The sequence below is a fragment of the Schistocerca serialis genome, chromosome 3, assembly GCF_023864345.2.
Source record: "Schistocerca serialis cubense isolate TAMUIC-IGC-003099 chromosome 3, iqSchSeri2.2, whole genome shotgun sequence".
Classification (NCBI taxonomy): domain Eukaryota; kingdom Metazoa; phylum Arthropoda; class Insecta; order Orthoptera; family Acrididae; genus Schistocerca; species Schistocerca serialis.
In genome coordinates this window covers 988,382,761-988,408,629 of record NC_064640.1, presented here as the reverse complement: position 1 = coordinate 988,408,629, position 25,869 = coordinate 988,382,761, and the positions used below count along the sequence as shown (strand labels likewise).

General features: G+C 40.3%; 1 protein-coding gene across 1 annotated transcript in view; it reads left to right on the top strand.

Annotated features, from left to right (window-relative positions):
- The first annotated feature begins 9,571 nt into the window (after window positions 1–9,571).
- The window catches only part of LOC126471437 (probable arginine--tRNA ligase, mitochondrial), a 58,956-nt gene continuing 42,658 nt past the window's right edge, over window positions 9,572–25,869 (top strand). The window contains exons 1-2 of the mRNA XM_050099600.1: window positions 9,572–9,756; window positions 9,841–10,202. Of these exons, the coding sequence (XP_049955557.1) occupies window positions 9,721–9,756; window positions 9,841–10,202 (398 nt within the window). The 5' untranslated portion in view covers window positions 9,572–9,720. The remainder of the gene's footprint in view (window positions 9,757–9,840; window positions 10,203–25,869) is intronic.

The following is a 25,869-nucleotide window of genomic DNA, read 5'->3' as shown; positions in this document are numbered from 1 at the left end:
TCAAAATCTTCAACTTCACCATAGCACATACCTTTTCTATCTCCCTGCAGAACATCTTTTCTTGACCTTCATTGTCTCACATGACATCTTACAAACAAAGAAGGATGAAAGGCAAGAGGGAGACTCCATATTCCTAGATTTCAGGAAAGTGTTTGACACGGCACCACACTGCAGCATACGGAATAGGTTCCCTAGTATGCATGTGGCTCGAGGAGTTCTGAAGCAATAGAGTCCAGTATGATGTTCTCGTTAACGAGTGTTCATCAGAGACAAGTATATCGCCTCAGGGATATGTAATACAACTTCTCTTATTCTCTATATACATAAATAATCTGATGGACAGGGGGAGCACCAATCTGCAGCTGTTTGCTGATGATTCTGATGTATGGGGAAAGTGTGATCATTGAGTAACTCTAGGAGGAAACAAGGTGACTTAGAGTAAATTTCTAATGAGTAAGATGAATAGCAGCTTGCTGTAAATGTAAAAAATTGTAAGATAATGCAGGTGACTAGGAAAAACAATCTTGTAATGTTCAATAACAGCATTAGTAAGGTGCTGCTTGACGCAGTCACATGGTTTGAATACCGAGGCATAACGCTGCAAAGTGATATGGAATGGAATTAGCATGTGAGGATTCCAGCAGGGGAGGTGAATGGTCAGCTTTGGTTTACTGGGAGAATTTTAGGGAAGTGTAGTTCATCTGTAAAGAAGACCATGTATCAAACATTTGTGTGACCCATTCTTGAGTACTGTTGCAGTGTTTGAGATTCTCCACAGATAGGATTAAAGAAGAGATCAAAGCAGTTCAGAGGCGGGATGTTAGATTTGTTATCAGTAGGTTCGATCACTATGAGAGTATTACAGAGATGTTTCATGAACTCAAATGCACAAGCCTGGAAGGAACACAACGGTCTTTTCACAGAAAACTATTCAGAAAATTTAGAGACCTGAAGTCTGAAACTGTCTGCAGAACTGTTCTATTGCCACCAACGTACATTTTATGTAAGGATCACGAATATAAGATGAGAGAAATTAGGGCTTGTACGGAAGCATATAGATAACCGTTCTTCCTTTGCTCTATTTTTGAGTGGAACAGGAAAGGAAATGGCTAGACTGGTACATAGTACCCTCCAACAAACACCACATGGTGGCTTCTGGAATATTTATGTAGATGTAGAGCATGCACCAACACTTTCAGCTCTGCAATCTCACTTTCTCGCTTTCAACCTAATGTCGCCACCAGGATCAGTGTCACTAAGTGGTCTTAGAGCTACAGATGTATCACAGTATGGATCAGTACATCATCCATTGCTGCCAGTACGAGTAACAACACTTGCAACAACAGTTGTGTTAAGCACACAGCCAGTAGTTCCTATAGAAAGTGAAGCCAGCATTGAACCACTCACTCCCAAAACCCACATAAACCCTCATCCATAATCCTACATCAACATCCCAATCTCTGATTCCACGTAATCACAGACTAACTCCTTGAGAACTGAACCTCTGGTAATAATTTTCATAAGAATTTCTCCGCTCTCTCACATACATGGTTTTCTTCTGTTGTGCCACATCCTAAATATCTATCCCAGAATCCTTATTTCCGAAGTTGAGAAATAGTTAAGCAAACTTAACATAACTCAAACAATAACTTGTAAAGATTTGGTCATGACCCGATCCACAGTCGAGACCTTCTTGACCAATCTTTTCAAAATCTTCCACAAATCATCTTTAGCTCATATACTTTCAAAACTTCCTTAAGCACTCCCACGCCCACGCCATCTCTACAACCTCATTATCCACCAACCATTACAGTCGTTATTAGAGGAATTGAACTTTGTCTGCGCTAATGGTCTGAAAACCATGGATCTAGGCAACCACATGGATGCAGTATTTCTTGACTTTCAAAAACCATTTGACTCAGTATCACACCAACATTTCTTTACAAAAGTACAGTTACACAGTCTTATGGGGTATCGAACTCAATTTGTAACTCTATTGAGGATTGTTGGGAGGGAGGACATTGCATTTTATTTTGGTTAGAGAGTCATCAACAGATATACAAATAATTTCAAGTGTGCCTGAGGAAAGGGTGTTGACGCTTCTATTGTTAATGTCGTATATTAATGCCCTGGCAGACATTATTAATAGTAATCACAGAATTTTGCAGATGATGCAACTGTCTCTAATGAAATACTACCTATTATAAAAGTGCACAAATACCCAGTACATTCTTGTTAAGATATCAAAGTGGTGCAAAGACTGGCAACTTGCTTTAAATGATCAGAAATGCAAAATTGTGCATATCTCAAAACGCAAAACACAACATTCTGTGAATACAATACTGCTGTGAGCTCTGGTGCATGCAGTGAATGCAGTGGTTAGCGTCTCTGGCTGCTGTGCTGTGTTGTCAGTTCTAGCCCAGCTACCAGCGATTATCAATACAAATCAAACTGACACTCGGCACAGTGACTTATGATGGAGACTGCAGATAGGAAAAACAGTTATGGTCGCTCTCATAAGCCACCACGCTGAATGTCAACTTGGTCTGTGTGGATAATATTTCATATTTATCATTTATGGAAGGTTCTTGGAATAGCTCATGTTTCTGATGTTTATATATCTGGGATAATCGTTGTTTGTATATATAACTGCACCATCTGTCCACAAGATCAGTTCTATTCTGACTGTAAGTTAGTGTCAGTAATAAATGTGCTTTCAGTTCTTAGTACGGTACTTCACTGACGACCCTGCCTTCGGATTTGGACTAGATTGCGGTTTCGACATGATATATTTGGTGGACACAGCGTGTACTTCACAACGTCGAAATAGATAGTTGATAATCCATACTGACTCCCTCATTCACGATACTGTTACTGAAACTGTGCAACTGCCAAAGCACTGGATATTGCAGCGTTCCTTGTAGAAGATATCATTTTGAAGTATGGAGCACCCTGTGTGATGATCTCTGAACACAGAAAAATTTTCAAATATCCAAGATAATTTTATGTTGTGGCATTATTCACAGGATAACAACTGCCTACCGTTCACAGACGAATGGCCTCACCCAACGCTTCAATAAGACATTGGCAGATATGCTCTGGATGAATGGCGACATTGAACAGAGACTGGGATACGATGCTACCCATCATAAGAAAAGCATACAACTCAGAGAACCAAGATACTACAGACTTCACACCATTCTTTCAGTTCCATCGTCATGAGACTGAAACAACTATGGGTACACTGTGCTCACTTTAAGTGGATGATACTCAGGATGACTATGATAAACATTTCATAACTAGGACCAAAGAAACGAGACAGCTGGCTCACATACAGATCATGGACACCTAGGAGGAGGGCCAAGAGTGCTACAGTGCCAAGCACTGACCAGTGTGATACAGCATAAGAGAATCAGTTTGGTTTCCTTCTCCTGTGCGGAAAGTAGGATTATCAGAAAAGTTACCGAAATACTACTTTAAGCCATATCATATCCTTCATCACTTCCCAGACGACACATGAAGCCAAGGATTATGAAAGATAAAAGTGCAGCGCCATCGTCCATGTCCTTTACATGAAGCTCTACTGCAGTCCAGAGGTGCAGATCCACAACTGGAGATTCGAGGAAGCGGAAAACCCACTCGACAATCGCGAATCGTTGACAAGGTGAGCTATCTTCGATGCTTATCACAGTGAACAGTTTGTAAAACCACCATTGGAGGAAACTTTGACCTTCCGACAATAACTAGGATAGTTACAGTTTTGCTAGTGCTGGGTGCAACGAGACTTCCTGTGAAATATTACCTTTTAGGACAGATAGTTCGAAACCCCACTCATGATGGAAATACACTCCTGGAAATGGAAAAAAGAACACATTGACACCGGTGTGTCAGACCCACCATACTTGCTCCGGACACTGCGAGAGGGCTGTACAAGCAATGATCACACGCACGGCACAGCGGACACACCAGGAACCGCGGTGTTGGCCGTCGAATGGCGCTAGCTGCGCAGCATTTGTGCACCGATGCCGTCAGTGTCAGCCAGTTTGCCGTGGCATACGGAGCTCCATCGCAGTCTTTAACACTGGTAGCATGCCGCGACAGCGTGGACGTGAACCGTATGTGCAGTTGACGGACTTTGAGCGAGGGTGTATAGTGGGCATGCGGGAGGCCGGGTGGACGTACCGCCGAATTGCTCAACACGTGGGGCGTGAGGTCTCCACAGTACATCGATGTTGTCGCCAGTGGTCGGCGGAAGGTGCACGTGCCCGTCGACCTGGGACCGGACCGCAGCGACGCACGGATGCACGCCAAGACCGTAGGATCCTACGCAGTGCCGTAGGGGACCGCACCGCCACTTCCCAGCAAATTAGGGACACTGTTGCTCCTGGGGTATCGGCGAGGACCATTCGCAACCGTCTCCATGAAGCTGGGCTACGGTCCCGCACACCGTTAGGCCGTCTTCCGCTCACCCAAACATCGTGCAGCCCGCCTCCAGTGGTGTCGCAACAGGCGTGAATGGAGGGACGAATGGAGACGTGTCGTCTTCAGCGATGAGAGTCGCTTCTGCCTTGGTGCCAATGATGGTCGTATGCGTGTTTGGCGCCGTGCAGGTGAGCGCCACAATCAGGACTGCATACGACCGAGGCACACAGGGCCAACACCCGGCATCATGGTGTGGGGAGCGATCTCCTACACTGGCCGTACACCACTGGTGATCGTCGAGGGAACACTGAATAGTGCACGGTACATCCAAACCGTCATCGAACCCATCGTTCTACCATTCCTAGACCGGCAAGGGAACTTGCTGTTCCAACAGGACGATGCACGTCCACATGTATCCCGTGCCACCCAACGTGCTCTAGAAGGTATACGTCAACTACCCTGGCCAGCAAGATCTCCGGATCTGTCCCCCATTGAGCATGTTTGGGACTGGATGAAGCTTCGTCTCACGCGGTCTGCACGTCCAGCACGAACGCTGGTCCAACTGAGGCGCCAGGTGGAAATGGCATGGCAAGCCATTCCACAGGACTACATCCAGCATCTCTACGATCGTCTCCATGGGAGAATAGCAGCCTGCATTGCTGCGAAAGGTGGATATACACTGTACTAGTGCCGACATTATGCATGCTCTGTTGCCTGTGTCTATGTGCCTGTGGTTCTGTCAGTGTGATCATGTGATGTATCTGACCCCAGGAATGTGTCAATAAAGTTTCCCCTTCCTGGGACAATGAATTCACGGTGTTCTTATTTCAATTTCCAGGAGTGTATATTGAATCTAATGGCTACAAACAGACCTGACCTCTGAGGATGTCCACATCGAAACTAGTATGAGTGGCCATAAAGCAAATATAGTAGCAATGATTACCTAAGGACAAAGGGCAACTAAAACATTTAAAAAGATCTATAGATGTAGTAAACTAGACAAAGAAACAGTACTGTCGTGTCTTACTGAGGAACTTGGAACTTTTAGCTCACAGTAGGAGCCTGTACAGGAACTATGGCATGAGTTTAAACGAGTAGTTGACCATGTGCAAAATAGATACATACCCCGTCAAACAGTTCATGATGGGAGGGACCCACCATGGTATACAGTCAACGTAAAGAAACTTGTAAAGAACCAGAGGCTACTGCACAATAGGTATGAAGCAAAGCATATGGCTATTGATAGCGAGATGCTTAATGAAATATTTTTGTTTGTCAAGACAGCAAAACACAAAGCTTTCAATGACTTCCGCAGCAAAATATTGTAGAATAATATTTTGAAACACTCAAAGAATTCTAAATATATGTAAAGGCTATTAGTGGCATCAAAGTTAGTGTTCAGCCAGGAAGTGAAATTGTTGATAGCAAAACAAAAGCAGAAGTGCTTAACTCTGTTTTCGAAACAAGGGAGTGCTGCCCCAAATTAATTCTCGTATCTCTGAAAAGATGAGTGGAATACTTATTAGTGTCAGTGGCGTTGAGAAACAGCTGAACTCATTAAAACTGAACAAAGCCCCAGGGCCTGATGGAATCCCCCTCAGATTCTATACCCAATTCGCAGCTGAGTTACCCCCTCTGTTAACTGTAAGTTATTGTAGATCCCTCGAACAAAAATCCGTGCCCAGTAGCAAGAAGGGAGATCAAGTCACACCTGTATACAAGAAGGATAGCAGAAGCAATCCAAAGAACCACTGTCTGATATCCTTGATATCCATTTGTTGTAGACTCTTAAAACATATTGCGAGCCCAGACATAATGAGGTGTCTCGAACAGAATGACGTGTTCTGTGCTAACCAGCACAGGTTTCGAAACACTGATCATGCGAAACCCAACTCACACTTTTCTCACGTGACATATGGAAAGCCCTGGATAAAGGCAGTCAGTTAGATGCAGTATTTCTCGATTTCTGTAAAGCATTTGACTCAGTATCACACTTAGGCTTGTTATCAAAAGTACGATCATGTGTGATATCGAGCGACATTTGTGACTGGACTGAGGATTTCTTGGTAGGGAGGACGAAGCATGTTATCTTGGATGGAGATGATCGATGGATATAGAGGTAAATTCAGGTGTACCCCAGGGAAGTGTGTTGGGCTCCTTCCTACTCATGTTACATATATTAATGACCTTGTGAACAATGTTAGTAGTATCTCAGACTTTTTGCAGATGATGCAGTTATCTGTAATACAGTAAAATCTGAAAGAAAATGCAATAGTACTCCATTAGATATTGATAAGGTTCCAATGTGGTGCGAACACTGGCAACTTACTTTAAATGTTCGGAAATGTAAAACTGTGCACTTCACACAGCGAAAAAAAGTAATATCACATGGCGATAATATAACTAAGCCACAATTGGAATTTGAAAACTCATACAAATACCTTGGTGTAACACTGTTTAGGGTTTCTGGAAATGACTTTGAATGATAGTTCTACGAATGTACCACAACCCATCACAAATTGCTCGCATGGAAATCGGGAGGTCAAGATCAGACTAATTAAAGAACATGCAGAAGCATTTAAACGATCATTCTTCCTGTGCTCAATGCAGGAATGGAACGGGATAAAACCCTAGTAACTGGTACAGTGGGATTTACCCTCTGATAGGCAATTCACAGCGGTTTGCAGAGTATGGATGTAAATGTAGAGCTGAATGCAAGAGTCTGCCAGCGTCGCCATACAGAGGATCATTAACAAGATCTAGATCCCTAGACCCTGGGTTGGTATTCAGCTCCGATGAGGACTTCTTGAACAACGAGTTGCTCTTTCTACAAGAGAGCGAGCAGTGTTGTCAGATATGGTGCCTTCATTGTGGTATAGTGGTTAGTGTCACCTGCTGATGTGAAATGTTTGTGTATCTGGAATATTCTGTGTTTGTGTAAATAGCTGCACACACTGTCCAGGAGATCAGTTCGGTCCTGGCTCTATTTTGGCATCACTAATAAAGCCAATTTCAGTTCTAAGTTGACGCTGTCCTTATATTTAAACTTGATTTTGGTTTCGCTGTGACAATATCAATGAGTCGGAATTGGTATCAGTAAACTTATAAAAATACCTGCGAGTTGCCATATGCGGTGATATGAACTGGAATGATGACATACGTTCAGTTCTAAATAGAGCAGTTGATCAACTTCGGTTCGTTGGTAGGATACTGGAAAAATGCAGTCAGTCTTCATACTATGAAGAAGATAGCTCACAAAGTACTCATGCGACCCATTCTAGAGTATTGCTTAACCGTGTTAGATCTATGACAAATAAGACTGACAAGGAATACGGTACGTAGACAAAGAAAGGTAGCGTGAATACTCTTTTTTTTTTTTTACTCCCGGGACCTGAATAGGTTTGAAGCTGGACGTCATCTATCCAGTGAAAGGATAGTAACAAAGTTTTGAGAACCAGACACAAGTGATGCATCTACGAGTACACTACAGTCCCCTACATATCGCTTCATTAGGGACCATCAACACAAAAATACACTAATTACAGAGGGTGGTTGGGGGGGGGGGGCGGGTTGCGAAGGTATTTACGTAGTTTTTCTTCCGGCTATACATACGTGTATAGAGAGTGAAGAAGGCAAGAAATCGTAATAACTGGTACAATTCACATTGGTAAGCGTAGTAGATATATAATTATAGCAAACAGTCGCTCTCATGAAAATGAAAAATAATGTAGAATAAAGAGAAAAAGTCGCTGTCATCTGCGGAAATTCGTGTGCTGCCGATGTTATATGTCACTGCGCATTTTACTGGAGGAACTGTTTGTTGTGGTTTCATATTCGTTGTGTGATTCATACATAGGTATCTTCTGTCATACGACGAAATGCTTTGGAGCGCTGTTAATAATACTATGTGTGTACTAGAGATGGGCAAACTGAAACACTTAACTGTTTCGAAACAAATAAAACAATACAATGTAATGTTTCGATACACTGTTTCGAAACAGTGAAACAGTTTGTGTTTTGTAATCTAATAAACCTACACATTTTATCATCTTAAATGTCTATTGTATAAGTATGTCCATAAAAACACAAATGAGGTGCGAGATCGCTAATTATTTCGCAGAAAGTATGAAACTATCACTTCTGCGTCTTGGCAGTTTTGTGTTTCCTGTAGTAAATGCGCTGCTTTCGTGTTATGTGACTTTCATACTTTTTAATTGGCTGAGGGTAGCCATAGCTGAAGACAGAAGAACCACCACGAACGGAACTGGAGAACTGCAGAAACAACGGATATGCTACTGGGATTCCCACATTCCGTTAGTATGGGTCATATACCCATCCTGCTAATTCACATGCACACGAAGGGAATCATTGTGGATAATAGGCACAGTGACTATAGACTCATAAAAAACGCCAAATAATTCGAATAAATAACAAAATATAACAGAAAAATTTTTTATCTTTCAAGGTGTTTCGAACCGTTACCATACAGTCACCATGCTTCCCAGCCCTTCCCCTTCACAATTACACTATCAGTGATATGCCAAACAGATTGCTTGCAATTATACCTAGATCAAATTTATGTATATGTCTAATAACTGTCACTCTACGCCTTTTTTATTCAAAATGTTGTAGGCCTACTTGCGTTTCTTAATACGATTACTGTGTATGAAAAGAGAAGCGTATGTTATAAAAAAAAGTGTAATTTAATCGAATGATTTTCACATATTTATTATTTTGAATGTGAATAGTATGCGTTGTTTTATTGTTTTGTTAGTGTTTATAAAGCAGATGTTACGCCATTTCGTAATAGGACAGTCAGTTAGAAACGAAGTTTTATTTTCGGATATCTTAAGCTTCATGCTATTGCTTGTCAAAAAGATTTCGACACTCTTGAAAGTGTTTCATGAAGTGTTATGTTGTGTTTCAGTATCTGTGCCGAGCCCGAATCTCGTACAAAACAGAGCGGAATGAAACATCACTGTTTCGATACAATTAGTCCGTTCCAAGCGCAGGTGGACTGAAACAGCCTTATTTTGAAACAACGATAGAGTTTCTGTCTCTGGCTCGAGATCGAATCTGGTGCGGTTATCCGAGACAGGGGCGGAATGAAACACCACTGTTTCGAAACAGTGAACCACAGCCGTTCCGAAACACTGAAACAGTTCCACGTATCGATACACTGTATCGAAACATAGAAACAGTGGCCAAGTTTAGTGTGTAGTGTGTACACACGAGCGCAAGTGTGTGTGGAAAGTGAATATACCACAGTGCCAATGGTTAATATTGATTTAGTACAGAATGGCGCTGAAATTGAAACAGCATGTTATTTCCCGCGTGAGTTATTCTTTGTAGTATGAGGAGAAAATAAAAGCAGGTTGAACTCACTGAGTCAGTAAATGTAATTTTATTTATTTATAGGTTGTTGCATGTTTGAAGAACCAGTGCAGTCAGCTGCCTTCTGTTTTACCGCAATTTGTTGAAATACATGGTGGAGATGATAGTAGTAACATCGAATTTCACTTGAATTTACGCTCGTTAGAGAAGTTTAATGGTTTCCGTGCCGACTACTTGCCAAATTTGGAAAACATCTCTTCAGATAGCCTGATACACGGTGTTTGGAGTGTCACTGACAACCGTGGTCCAAAATGTATTTTTAGAATTTGTAGTGATGTGTTCCTTAAAGAAGTTCTTGAAGATGTAATAAACAAACCGAATCTCATACAAAAGAGGAACAGTATTGTGAATAATCGTATTGGAAGAAGACTTGTTGTTGAATTCAGGTATGTACTTCCAGCGCATATGAAATGCTATTTGATGTATGCTTGACTTACTGAAGACATTCTAAGATACCTGTTCACGTAACTTTTGGTCAAACGTTTATTTATTCCATTGTTAATTCGGATGCTTCACCATAAATAGCAGTTGTTGGTTGCCTGTCCTAATAGTTTCCAATAATGGCCTAAAAAGTAAATATACTGCAGTGTAATGTAACTCCTGTACCTTTACATGTCGCTTCTTTATCCTTGCTACTAAGGATTTTGGGGCCTGATTTTTTTTTTCCCCCCCCCCTCTTGATGTCATTAAACATTGTTATACATGTTATTGTTGCTACTACACCTTACCATTTTTAATTTTGTACTTATTTTCTTGCCTTTGCATTTAGAGTTTCTGCTCTTAGTAACATATTATTGTAGACATTTCCAGAGTTTTCATAAATCTTTAATTATGTAGTCAGCAAATCTTTGTGGTGGATTGTTGATTACGTAGTGTACACTGTGTGGCGCAGTGTGGCCCAGTAGTTATATTAAGTAACTCACAGTAAGGGATTAGTGTGCCTCATCTAATCATTCAAATGTTGATTTACCATGATTTCTCCAAATTGCGTACCATAATTTAAGTTGTGTTGCTTCTTTTGAATTGGTCATTTATGATGTCCTGCTTGTTCTTCATTCATTTTAAGTGTCTACAGCTTCTGTAATACCATTCTCACTGACAGGATTTTAAAGCTTCGTCTCCCTTAATTGTGTGTATTATACAAACCTGTGTCCTGTGCAGCAGTTCTAGATGGCTGATATAAAACTCAGTTTAGAAGTTTCAGTGCCAGCATTGGTTTCTGATTATGTCCTAAAATTTGGAGAACAGCCCTGTGGCCATCATGCTTGTAGTTGAAACAAATTGTGTGTGACCAGAGAGAGGCTTGATGTCTTCTGCATCAACACCATGATGAGGGGGATCATAGTTTTTATGAAATAGTTGTATTTATGAGTTCAAGTGCTGATGATACCTAGGTGAAGGAATGTGAAGGCAGACAGGTCAAATGGTAGGTTGTATTTGTGCCACAATCTCAAAGACAGTGAACAAGTTGAAACATTCTGGTTGCAAATGGACTCAAATATGACTCATTGCTGTAGCGTACATTGTGCTAGATGAGAACTGAAAATGATAACGAACATATGAAATGTGAGAGGTTGAAACTGAGGCAGGACTAGGAGTCAGATATGAATCTGTGCCTTTTGTGTCCAAGACTTATAATTACACTTTTGGAGAATCTCTCACGGACTGACTTCCCTCAAGCTTCAGTTTGTCAAGGGTTCCTCCCCTTTTCTTTCCAGTTGTGTAACAATGACAAAAAGATATATAGATAGAGGGGGAACTGGCTGCTAAATGTCAAAAGATAAGGGTAAATAAATAACAAAATAGAAAATGTAGGGCTCAGTCTGTGGGGAAGGTGCTAGAATTAATGCGACTGATTTGTTGCAAAAGTTTGAATGATATTGGAAAGTTCGTTGTTGGAAAGTATCACACAGGTTGGTGTTTATTATCATAGAAAGTTATTTGTGTTTGATCAATTTATGAACTTTCCAAACAGTAATAGTAAAAGTGATCTTGATTGGTCAAAGTGGGAGAGCTGCAAAGTATTCACAGAAAAAAGGCTGCGTGAGAGTGGACCATAAATAGAACACGGTCAACGAGAACAATCCCATAGTATATTAAGTTTTTAGCCCTTTGCTGAATGCAGCAGTATAATATTGTGTTGCATATAGTGGATCTTCACATAATTTCCTCACTTAGGGGAAGGCACAAATTGCAAAGCACCTTAAGTGTAAAATTCAAAAGTTTCTAATGGGTGAAGGATGCTGAATAGTAACACACCATGAGCAACTTTCATTCATGGTTATTAATTTTGTGTAGGTACACAGGACCCTGCATTTGTTGAGTGTATTGTCCTTACAAATAATGGTAGAACTTTTTGGAACTAACGGAGAGGACTGTGGGAATCGGAAGAGGTATACTTCACTTATAACACGGACTGTCTTCGGGAGAGGTATTGTGCGGAGATAGTAAGCTCTGTCGTACTCACACAATCCAGCTTTGTCTTGTGCTTTGTTCGAAGCATATATGGGAGTTTTAAGTGACACACATGCAAGTAAAAAAGGGAAAGAGAGGGAAACAGCAGGAGGGGGGGTTGAAAAGTTTTCCCTAGTCTAACATGAAAGTACTTTTTTGACATGTTCGACTCACAGGCAGAGAGAGAGAGAACGAAACTTTCACCTTGTAACCTAACCTGTACTTTGGGTTATGCTACAGATCATTCTGTACAACAACAACAACAACCTGCAGTCAAAAGAATAATACAGATGCAAAATAAATATTATTAGTTTCCTGTTCCATCTCTGTATACATATGTCACACACCACATCATTATGTTATCAGCATCCAGTATCGATAGATTCAAGCAGCTCTGCAGTAGGCACGTATTCGGAGAGCCGGGATGGCAGCGTAAAGGACTACTAGGAAAGATATTCTGGGGAAAAAGCACAGGGAAATGCTGGAAGATCTGGAGTTGAAAGAGATAAGTAAGGATCAAAATTCAAAGTTGAATATAATAGTAAAATAAGAGGGGATGCACGGCTGGTGTTGACGTAGGAATGTGTAATGGGCTAGGAACAGAAGAGGCGCCGATGTCAGATCGAAGAGAGGACTAGAAGAGATTGAGAACAGGGGTTTGTAGAAATGAAAGAGATTTTGCATTTAGATTGTGCATATGTACTTATAAAAGCTGATCTGAAGAGACTTCAGATGGCACAGATTTTGTATCTGCTACTGTAGTCAACCACAATAAGGCATACATCATGGGTTTTGACTGGTTGGTGTAGTTGCCCTTCAACCACAGTTTATCAGCTGCCATTTGTATGGGTGGATAGTTTGTCAGTGAGAGTGCACTTGTGGTGTCCATGGCTCATGCATTGTGTGTTGATGTTGGCACATTATTTTATATACGAAGAGTGTGAAGAAAACTAGATGTGCTGAGAGGCTGACTGTAATGAACCCTGATGCCTAAGTTATGTTGGCATGTGGTGATTCATTTGAGATTTAGCGAGGCCAATGAATTTTTTTTTGGGGGGGGGGGGGGGACTTTGTTTGCAGACAAACTGATGCATAGTGTAGCCTTAGGTCTGGTTTAGGGTGGAACGCGAGTTTGCTTGTGTCTTGGCGAAGCCAGTGAATCTCAACATGGAAATATGATGACCGTAATAGATTGACATGTAGTGTTATCCAAGATATACATTTGTCGTTGCAGTAACCTGCTTGTCTGTCTTATTTCCGATTTTTCTGAAAATTCAAACAATGTGGTTAACCTAATAAAACAAATTACCAATTAACTTTATTTATGAACCATAGGTAATTATGAACGAGCATTCTTATTAACTGTTGACAACCGACTCGTGATTTATCGTATTCGGTTTGTGTCATTAAATAAGTGTGTTATTACCAATTTCTGCATACAACACAACACCCACAGACACCATAAGTGCACATCTGTTGTTTGCCCACAGTCATACTCATGTTAAACAATGTGCAGTGGCTGCAATGTAGTTAGTATAATTGATCTGTCAATGCGAATTGCCCTAAGTTAATCACAGAATTCCAGCAGTGATTTCTTGAGGAAACTTTACTGTGTTCTGGTGCTCTCAATTGTCAGTCTGCTTTATTGTAACATCTGCTGAATCTACTATTTGTCACAGGTTATACGATTATTTATCCAGGGCTCATCCAGATAGGGAATCTACTGCTGAAATTTGTTCCTGCCAAGCAGTGCACCATGTGAACATGCTCATGTATTATATTTCATTTGAAGGCGTCAGTGGAAGGAAGTGCTAACCCACAAGAGCATATCTTTAGTTACTGCATTTTATATGGTTACATAAATTCATATGAAAATGTAGATACAGTAAAATAAAACAATTTGTATAAAAGACAGTGAGTTTATGTAGTATATGTGGAATTACTTAATACCATTGTGTAGTTCATTTGAATATATAACAGATAATGTAATCAGACTACTCTTCATGTACTTTAGTGTTAGCACTTTCTTCTGCCATCGTGTTCATTACTTCTGAAACTTTTTCCATATCAACCCTGTAGGAAACAAAAATGCTCTTAGTGAGGTAATGCTGTGTCTCCCCCCCCCCCCCCCCCCTTTTTTTTTCCATGATCCAGGCACAACCTTCTTAATACCATTCACCTGTTATGTTATGTTTAGTGTGGCGCCCCTTGTCACAGTCACCCAGTTTCATTTTCACATTAGTTCTTGACATTAGTGAAGAGAAAAGAATGAAACATTTATTAGAAAGTTGAATTGCATTCTGCACTGTATATGTCAAGTTATGGGGAACTAATTTTAAGTTTAGACTAAACATATAACTGTTTTGCTGTCTGTCCTTCTGCAACATTAAAATGAAGTGCTTCTTGTTAGAAGATGCAGTGGAATTACCAGGATTGTGTTTGGAAAACAGTTTTATTACATTTGGAAAACAATTTTACTCTTATGATGCTTAATAAGCTTTACCACATATGTGTCAGCTAATTGAACTGACAGAAATATTTGTTGAAGTGGTTCCTGTTTATCTGTTTCATCAGCACATTGTGGGACACTTCTTTGTGTATTTCTGTCATGACTGGGAGTAGTAACCTTTGTTTTTTTGGGGGGGCCTTAGGTAGTGCCCATTGTAGAGCAGGATCTGCTTCACCACTCATTTCACAGCCGACAGTGCAATGTATTGCTCATTGCTCACAAATGGGATTCAGTTATGATAAAGTGTGATTTCATCTAAAATAATACAGATCAAGAGTGAATATGTCACACCATTATTTCAGAGCTTTCTGGAAAAAAAAAGTGTTGAAGGCTATAAGACACTCTCATACTATATTTTGACTTTCTGATGATTTGTTAAAATGTTATAGACCTTTCTAAATGAGAGTATTTGTGGAAATGTCGCAACAAAAGGGAAAATTAAAAAAAATAATTAAAAAAATTACAAGTGATACAGATCTGAAATTATTTTTAGTAAAAACCTTGTTCACAGTACTGTTAAACATTATTGACACACACACTTGTGAGTTTTTTCCTCTTTAATTTGAAAAACTAAACTACTGAAATTTGTAACTTTTAACAAACTCAAAAATTATGTTTTGAAGATTTGAATCATCACAAAATGTTAACTTTCCCGAGAAATGAGAAAGTGGAAAGACTGCCAACTGTCACTTACTACATTAATGTCTGAAATTCTTAAACTGTCAAAATATTTCTACATGAGGATAAGAGAATCTGAAATTTTGTGATTCTTTATAAATTTTCCCTAAAACTGCCATCCTGAATATTCTAAAAATTGCATGGTATGTTAGTTGGTCATTGTACTTACAGAAGGTACAGTCAGAGTGGGCAATATTTTGTGGTGCAAAAGTTACGAAATTTTTATGTTAGAGCTAGCTATTCTCTGTGTCGAAAAATCCTGGACACTTGAAATTTTAAGTTGATTCCTTATGTTGAGTAAATGAATTAAAAACTGAGTGGGAAAACAATTGTTTATTTTGTTCGTGCATTTTACTAAAAAATGAGATATAGAAAATAACTTTGCATGTGTGTAATTTTTTTTCTGATATTATTCACAAATTTTTATTGTCCTCTGTCATGATTTTACTTCTTTATGACATTCCACAAATTAAAATTGTCTACACTGTAACAATCAACACTGCACTGTTGCAAAGAGTTCATTTGCTTTTTACTTGTATAGCCAAGTTGAATTTGCACATGGACAAGGATGATCCAACAGGAGCTGTACTTGGGAAATGGGAACTGCAAACTTACATGTTGCTGATGACCTTTGGAAAGAATTAGCCACACCATGAGGTGTCATGAAGGAGACGGTTACATCTTGCAGCTCATGAGGGACACTAATTATTTGTCCCATTGAATGTCATACATACAAGAAATGAAGTTGCTCACAACAAAGTCTTCTAAAGTGTACTAAGGTCTATGCATTTCACACAGTAACAGGCCGTATTTCTTGGAGAAGTGTTCTTGCAATGTATGTGCCAGTCTGAGATGCAACCCAGCAGTGAGCTGACTGAATTTCTACTACTGGTTCTTTTTTAAAACGCAATTCCCCTAATGTGCTTCAGTTTAGAAGTCAGAGTTTCGTGTCGTATAGTAATTTTGTTATGGTTGGTACAAATCCAGTAGCGTCTCTTTTAGCATCAACAGCTTCATACTGGAAATTGGATCTTGTTGTGACATGTTTACAGAGACCTCCTAACCCCTCACATGCCCTTTTTACATGACCCATAGCTTTAAAGATCAATTTTTTTGTCTTACTTACTGTGCAGTTTTTTTTTTTTCAGACTCATAAAACTGAAAGCTGGTTTTAAAATGAGATGCTGCACCATTAGTCACATACATCTGTTTAGGAAGTGCATGGCCTGTAGATGCTATGTCAGCAGTTATCATGCTGGCAGCAGTGCATGCATGTACACTGTCACGAATGAGATCATCACTGACAATAGCAAAACAGTGTCATGTTCCTAGGAAGTGAGCAACACATGTGCATGTGAATATTGACACTTTTGGTGTGTGCCAGTGACAACTTTGAATTTTGTTCTGCAAAGCAACAGACCAGTTCTCAGCAAAGTCGAAATGTAGAACTAATGTGTTGACATTCTGGGATGTGGCTGATTTTGCTTCTGCTATGGCCTGTCTCTGAATCCTGCAGAGATGATGAGGAGCTGCTACTCTCATGACCCAATGCCTAACATCTGTAACAGATTTCAGCAGGTCCACTGTCTTCCTCATCAACTCTCCTCCCTCTCACAATGCATAAGTTATGTCATTGTCAGTATCCCGAAGGTGTAATGCTTCAACAGTCTCCCTTCAGCACCAGGACACACTGCACACTCCTGCAACCAACATTTATCTTGAGGCTCTTGACATGTACACAAAAGTATCAGATCCATCTCCGTTTCTCTTCCCTGTGACACTACTTATGATGAAACAAATAAGCCTCAAATTAGTGCAGTAAATAAATGTCCATATTTTTTTCACTGTCTGGCATTTTACCCGTTTTTGTCATAAGGAGTAGAATTTTCTGAGAACAATTTTAAAATTTGTGTTGTCGTTTTTCCTTATGAGGTGTGATTCTCTTACTGATATTTTCATATATGTTTTTATCTTTTTCACTAACAGAGTTAACATCAGCCTGATCAGGACTTTGCTTGTCACACTCTTTGTCATAACTTACATAATATTCCGGAGCAACATTAAGCATATCATTTTTTGATGGATGCCCACAGTAGGAATATGGGTATTCCCAAATATCTCTTTCATTCTTTATTTTATGAGCTTTTGAAATTGAATAATATGAAGAAGTGGGTCTCTGTATCTGCTGCTTGGAGTAGCAGCGTCAGTAGTTGTATTTTCTCAGTATAGGTGGCTGCCAAGATGGCAATGTTTAGGTTTTGAAACCACACATCACATTGGGTGCACGTGTCACTATCTTCAGGTTCTACATTATTCACTTCACAAAGTTTTTAAGAGGTTGCTTGTCTAAAATTTGTTTCAAGTTCTTGCACTTTTCGTTGTACGTACTGTTTTCTTTATGTGCTTCATATTTTACCTGGGAATTTAAAAGTGTGTATATTAGGGCCTACAACAGAAATTTTAACATTCAACACATCAACAACTTCACACCTAGAAGTATAAATGTCTGCACTGTATTCTTCAGTTTCACATTTTACTGATGTTAATCATTCAGGTGGGTTATCACTATATTTCTAGTTGTAGTGCATATAGTGAGTCCTGAACAATGGATGTGATGGTAACACAGTTACTTGAGGACCAAGATATTTCTGCAATATGTCTCACAGATTTTCAACAATTGTGCAGCATTTTTCACTTTTCTTAAACACCATCTGCTTGTTTCTTTTTTCATAGTTCAAACACCTCATCCTTTCACGACTGTATTTCCTCACTGACCTTGTATGAACTAAAAGTTCAAACCAAACACAAAACTTAATGCAGAATGATTCGTGTACAACTTCATACACGTTTGTTAGTAACAGAAGAGAGCTGGAAACTGTTGTCGACATGCATATTTTTCAGTAGAAAGTCAGTAATGTGAAATATGCAGAATGTTGAAAAATTTCTAACACTTCACCCAGAAAAATGTTGTCCACTTTGATTGCAGTAACTGCCAACACATTAACTGAAAAATATATTGTACCATTTTCATAAGTTTTGTGATGGGGGCTTTTGAATAAATAATTTGTGAAAATGTGATTTTTTTATATGTTTAGTAATAAATATTTACGTAATACAGATCGCTGGAGCAGAGAAGATTTTGTTTATAATTGATATGTTGTATCTGATAATATAACAAGGAAGTTAGCATTCTGTGACTTTCAAAATCAGGAAAAAAAAATTAAGTAGAAAAAAATTAAAATTTTTGTGTTTTCCTCTTAAATCTATAAGTAAGTCAAAAGAAAGCCCACAAGTGTGTGTGTGTGTGTGTGTGTGTGTGTGTGTGTGTGTGTGTGTGTGTGTGTGAGAACTAAATTTGAACATATAAAGAGGGAGCTTTAAAGTAAAACATCTATCAGGTCTCCAGTACTTTTTGTTTATTTTTTTTTAGTTCTCTACTGTTTTAAGAGTTATTTACAAAATATACATACAGAGAGAGAGAGGATAAAATGAAAATATTTTATTTCTTAACACATATGATGTAGAGGTCTAACATATGTTCGTTCCAGAAAAAATAAAGGTCATGAATTGACATGTCATGTATGATTCGATTTGAAATTGGCCTAAACTAGTGTGCTTAATGTAAATATGGGTGATAAGTACAATATTGCACTGCCTGTGCATGTCAGATGGAACATTGCATCATTCTTCTTAAAAATACAGGCACAGCAGTATCCAACTTATCCCTCAATATTAGGCAGCGACTTTTAATTGAAATCTCCTCCCCTGTAAGGGAATTTCATAATGTGGGGTACGAGTACAGGTTGTGCTGCAGGAACAATAACACTTGGGGCAAGTAGGGTCTGGCCATGAGTTATGCATGGCTAGCCAAGGCTGTGAAGGTGACTGCTCACTTAAAATGAGAAATCAAGGTTTGAGCTCCAGTCCAGCACAAATTTTCATTGTCACCATTCCCTTATGCAGCTGATGGTTGTTTGTATTCACAACTGTGAATATATTTCATGGGTGAGGAGTATTGTTATCTGAAGGGAGAACATACAAATGAATGTTATCAACATTAAATATGTATACAAGATGAACTGACAAAATTTTGGAGGCTGTTCAGGGATATTTTCTGATTATTTTGGCATAGGGGACCCATGATGTATGGTGGCTCATTACTGAGTAATGATGTAATTATAATTTATTTTGTTTATTTCTGCAGTGTCCTCTGTTTCTACAAAAATATGTTCATAACAATGAAAAAGCCTTTAATTTGCAGTCATCAAAACATATTGGGGGGGGGGGGAGAGGGGGGGGGGGTCAAAAAGTTTCTAGCCTAACAAATAAAGAATGACAGAAATTTTGTAATACCAATTTATTTTTCAACATAATACAAAACATTCAAATAAAAGGTCTTTGGTTTCGAGTCCAACCAAGCGTTGACAGCATGAATCACTGCATCATCATTGTCAAATCGTCATCCTTTGAGGTCTTTTTTTTTAGATTTGGGAAAAGAAAAAAGTCTGATGGAGAATATGGTGGATAACATAACAATTTGAACCAAGTCACACAGAGTTTCTAGTGTTGCGAGGGCGGTGTGTGCTGGTGTGTTGTCCTGATGCAAAAGAACTCCACACGCCAATTTTCCGTGCCTTTTTTTTCCTTTATCTCTTCTCTCAAACAGTGCAGGAGGGTGCAGTAGTATGATGTGTTAATAGTCACGCCTTTTTGCAAGTAATCCACCATAATTACCCCTTCCGCATCCCAGAAGACCGGTGCCATCACATTACCGGCTGGTTTTTGCACCCAGAATATTTTTGGGGTAGGGGATGAAGGATGTGTCCATTGTTGTGATAGTTGTTTTGTCTCTGGACCAAAGGGTGAACCAATGTTTCGTCCATTGTCACATACCTGGCAAGAAAGCTGTCTTCATCCACTTCAAATTGGTGGACAATTTCTTTATAACAAAACAGGTGTCTCTGATTTGCTTTCAAGTCTTTTGGGACCCACCGAGATGAAACTTTCTGCATTCCTAAAATATCCACAACAATGTCATGAGCACGCCCACTGGAGATTCAAAATGGGGTGTCAGTGTGCTGTAATGTTGTTCGATAATGCTGCAAAATCATATCAGGAATTGCAGTCATTGTTTCCTCAGTGGCAACAGTGACAGGCCTTCTGCTCCTTGGCGCATCTTCCACACTCGTTCTTCCATGTTTGAAGTCAGACAGCCAGTTTTCACTGTTGCACAAGGTGGAGCACTGTCTTTAAGTGTATTCTGCATGTCCTTTGCAATTTCCTTAGGCGTCATTCCCTTCAAATGAAGATATTCAATTGCACCACGGTCCTTGATTCTCTCGATATTCGCCATTTTGCTTACACTATGGTGTTCAACGCATCCTAAAGTCAAAACTAATGAAGATAGAGCCACAAAATTTGACTTGAATACCCACAAAGGATCACCATAAAAGTAGCTGGTGTTGCTGGTGCAAGACATTAAGGTGACTGTCTTGGGCTAGAAACTATTCGACCGCCCCTTGTACAACAGAGAATGCAGAGTAATGCAGCAACCCTCAGTACTGTGATGCGGTTGCTGTTGTTGCAGGAACAGCTGAGCATAGCATCATTGTGCTGCTCTTCCATTGCCTTGAGTGGACCCACACACAAGGTGCATGTTTGTAAACTCTTCACCAGTAGACCTATCAACACTGCTGTGTAGCACTGTTAACGTACCACCAGCAGTGCCAGAGGGGGAAGGGGGGGGGGGGATCTTAGACAGAACCAAACGGAACAGATTGTAAGCTTGTGGGCAAAGAGTAATGTGGACTTTATTGTTGTCAGTAGCAGGTACCATTAGTGAATGGAACAAGTTTGTTTCCAAGCAAGAAAAATAGTGCATACTGTTGACATTTGCGTTGTTGTGCAGATTTTTGAGTAGTGCAATAAATGGGAGTAAGAAATCAAACAAAATGCAGTTCAGTTACTCTATAATGAGCCATCAGAGACCATGTGTTCCATGTACCAAAATACTCTGATTCATCCTGTATATGACAGAATTTCTCTGTTTCGGATTATACCCGGAAATTCAAAATTTTGACTTCTACAAATGTGCCACTTTCTGCCATATAATGCTGATTGCATACGAAAGCCATATGAAATTTTGTGTGTGTGAGTGAGAGAGAGAGAGAGAGAGAGAGAGAGAGAGAGAGGGAGGGAGGGGGGGGGGGGGGGGAGCAGGATAATATTATTAATGTTGATGTATCAACATTAACTGTCCAGTATGTCTACAAGTAATGATATGTCACTTACACCCATGTAGCGTGGCGTAACAATGGTGTAGGAACAATGGACATAAAAAGGTCCTAACTGAGCTGGATTGGAGATGAGTGTTATACCTTGTCAGTGGCAATTGGTTTCACACCTGACAAATAATATTTGCGGGACAGTCAATGCAGGTGCATCTCAAACAGTCTCTCCCACCACCACCACCACCACCACCACCACCATGGGACTCGTGACACTTTCGAGAGTTTGTGCGTGGCAGGCACAGCTATTACAGCATCTGCTTCCTTTCTTGTGTTGCAATTGACCATCTCCAACTACCCGTATTTCTCTTCTTGCTTAACCAATGGTGGTGGTCTTTGATATCGACCCAGCTATGTCTCTCAGTTCTGCTTTCTTTAGTTTACCTCTTTATCCATTTATTTTTCATCAATTTTTTTGGCTGAAGTGAGTTTTAGTTCTCTTTTGAGTTTGATCTCCTTTTTTCCAAAATTTTTCCTATAGTGTAGACCAACTGGGGAAGGGCATCTTAAATAATGCCAGCTGTGTACAACATAAAAGATCCTGTGTGCACGATAGCTACGTAGACTTAAAATATGTACTTAAAAGCCAATGCGTAGCCAACTTGATGTGTTGGGGTCATTATGTCTCCTTTGATTAGAGCTCCTTGAGTACACATAGTTCACACTTCTGATGCCTGAGCTACTAGCTTTCAATGCATGCCATGTAATAGGTGCCTATGATCTTGGGGCATCAGGATTCATGGCAATGGCAATTGTCTCAGGTGACCTTTGCTGCAGGTGGGTGGTTTCCATATGAGAGGCCGTGATCAGCATAGGTGTCACCAGGGTGGGCATTTTACACAAGAAACGCACAAAACCGATTTGGCTGTCACAGTGTATAGGTTGAGATTTTTCAGTGAAGATTACAATCCAACTGTTTTCCCTACTGTGGATTCCCATGGGTAGAGGTAAAAACCAGAAGACTGGGAACAAAACAATTTTTTAAATATCTGACATGTACTTGAATAGATTGAGATACTCTTATAGTGGCAAAGACGTTATTTTTCATGGAATGTGTAGAAGATATATTTGATGAGTAAACATATTGGAAAAAATGAGAAATATGTCACTGTTGGTTAAAACTACTTCTTCTAGACAACCTCAAGAACTTCATATATTTGAAAGACTGGGTGACATGCCAGTGACTATTACTCAACATAAAACTTTGTACAAGAAGCTATTTTTTGCAGAGATGTTACACTCCAGACAGATGAGGAGCTTTGAGTTAATGCGGCAGAGAGAGATGTACATTTTGTCTGACAGGTACAAAAAGGGACAAAAAATAATAGATTAGATAGAGGCACTTTCATCTTGGCTTTTAGAGGAAACGTCTCCCCAGAAAAAGTTACATTAATGGAGTATAGGTGTGATGTGAAACATTACATCCCTCTACCCATGAGACACTTTCAGTGCTTAAGATTTGGACACACATCATCTGTTACATGGCAGACCTAAAAAGTGCAAGCTGTTCAACTCACTTCACAAAAGTTGCCCTTGTGATTAACTGCATTTGTGCATAAATTGTACAGAACACCATCATCCGTGTCCGCCAGTTTGCCCAGTATTTAAAAAAAGAAAAGAAAATTCAAGAATATAAAACAGTGGCTCACATGTCATATACTGGGCAAGAAAAAACTATGAATATATGCATCCAGTTGACAAGATGACAACTTATGCAAAAGTAACAGCTACCTGAACTTTTTTAAAACCAAATCTACTACCTACTATACAGACACATCAGGCTACATTTCATGTCCCCCTGCCAGCTTGAGAGAGGAAGAGTCACTCCAGATTTCGGGCATTGTGTGGCCATCTTCAGTGATTGTGTTAAATTTCTTGCAATACGTAGAGATGAGCCGGGAGCTGTAGCTGTGGAGGATGGCATACTCCCAACCATACCCTGCCATCTGGCTTGTTAGACCACAGGAACATCCTCTGGAAAACTGCTGCCAGGACACATGTCAAGGCGTGAGGGCATGTTCTGGGGCAATGATGGGTTGAGGTTCATTGGGTCAGTGAGTGGGGCCAACGGGGGTGAGTGCACATCATCCATCTCGTACTCCTGGGGTGCTCTGGTGGTACCAGCAGGCAGCTGCGTAGGCTGCACTGTACCATGAAGCCATGAATCTGGCACAAGAAAAGCAGCAGAATCACGGTGCAAATGATGTGTGTGAATTTGGTTCTGGTGGCGGCTTTGCAAACCATCGGGACCTGCAATCAGATACACAGAAGAGCCAATGAGTTGCTGGATCATGCCTCTTTCCCAGCACCCACGGTTGCCATAAACCCTGAAAACAAAAAGATCGCATGGCGCAAAGCGATACTTGTGGCCCATTGGTGGCGCCGGATGCTGCAGTGGGTGTAGCAGTGTCCAATGGCAGCAGCCGTGCAGGAGTCTACCAGTGATGGTCTGTCCCATAGGTGGGAGCGATAAGAGGCGAGAAAGAGTTGCAGCACCTGTCCCCATGTACGGGTGGTGTGAAGATTGGCCGTCCGCTGTTTGAAAGTGCGTACAAAGCATTCTGCTTCTCTGTTAAACTGTGGGTGAAACGGAGCGCTTGTTAGGTGATCAATGCCATTTCGTTTACAAAACTGTTCAAAATCATGTGAAGTGAACTGTGAGACATTGTGCGACACAAGTACTTCTGGCAAACCTTCTATGCAAAAGACAACGCTTAAATGGTATTACGTGATGTGGTAGAGTTCATAGGCACAGCAAGTGGGAACTTGCTAAAAGAATCTACCACTGTGAGCCAATGAGTGTACCAAAATGGTCCTGCAAAGTCAGTGTACACTCGTTGCCGTAGCAATTGAATCTTAGGCCAAGCTGAAAATGTCTGTGTTGGAGTGGATTGGTTTTCTGCGCATGTGCAACACTGCAACATCATCTGTTCGTTATGGGGCATCCATGCCCTATGAAGTACAGTGCCGGTATGCTACCTGTTTAGTGCGAACAATTCCCCAATGTTCTTGGTGGAGCAATCGCAAAACATCCTATTGCAACACTTTGGGAATAAGCACATGCGATTGTTGAGTTCAAAGGTTATGCTGACGTGCAAAAAATTGGCGCACAACTGAGTGGTGGGTACTGTTCAATGAACGAGTCCAAGATGTGCAAATGTAATGCAACAAATGTTAAGATCTGGGTATGCTTCCATGGCCTGTGCTACTTTTCTTAATGCAAGGGAAAAGATTCCAGCAACTCAAAGTCCTGCGTGTTGATCTGACAAGACATGGCAAATGCATCAAAATCAGAGTCTGGGCCTATCAAAAGGTGAGATAGGGAATCAGCATTGCCATGATTTGCCGTAGGTCTGTACACAATTTCATACTGATACTGTGAAAGCAACAAAGCCCAGTGTTGCAATTTTTGAGCAGTGCATGCAGTAACCGGCTTTGACGGGTGAAACAAGGACTGCAGAGGCTTGTGATCTGTCCCTAAATTGAACTTGCGACCATATAAATAGTGATGGAATTTTGTCACAGCATACACAATAACAAGAGCTCCTTTTTCAATTTGTGAATAATTGCACTGAGTTTTAGTTAACAACTTTGAGGCAAAGTCAATAGGTCTGTCTTGTCCACCGATTCTGTGCGAAAGCACAGTGCCGATTCTGTAGGAAGAAGCGTCGACTTGCAAAACTACTGACTTGGCAGTCAAAATGCTCTAAACATCTGTCATGAAGCAAACCATTTTTGAGTTTCTCAGAGACGTCTTGACAGTCTTCAGTCCATGCAGAAGGCACATTTTTGCGATGCAATGGAGCCGCGACCTGAGTGGCATTTGGTATGAACTGAATTTAGTATGTCATCTTGCCTAGTACTGACTGCAGTTGACACATTGCGAGGAACAGGCAGGTCACGGATGGCAAGCAAATGAGATTGGAGGGGATGCACACACTGACAGTTTATCACATCACCTAAGTACTGTGGGTCAGTTTGAAAAAATTCACACTTTTTGAGATGACATGAGAGTCCTGCTTCTGACAACACTCGAAAGAGAGTACGCAAATTGTCAGTGTGTTCCTCTGGTGTACGACCTGAGACGACAGTATCGTTGAGGTAGTTTGAACAAATATTGTCGAG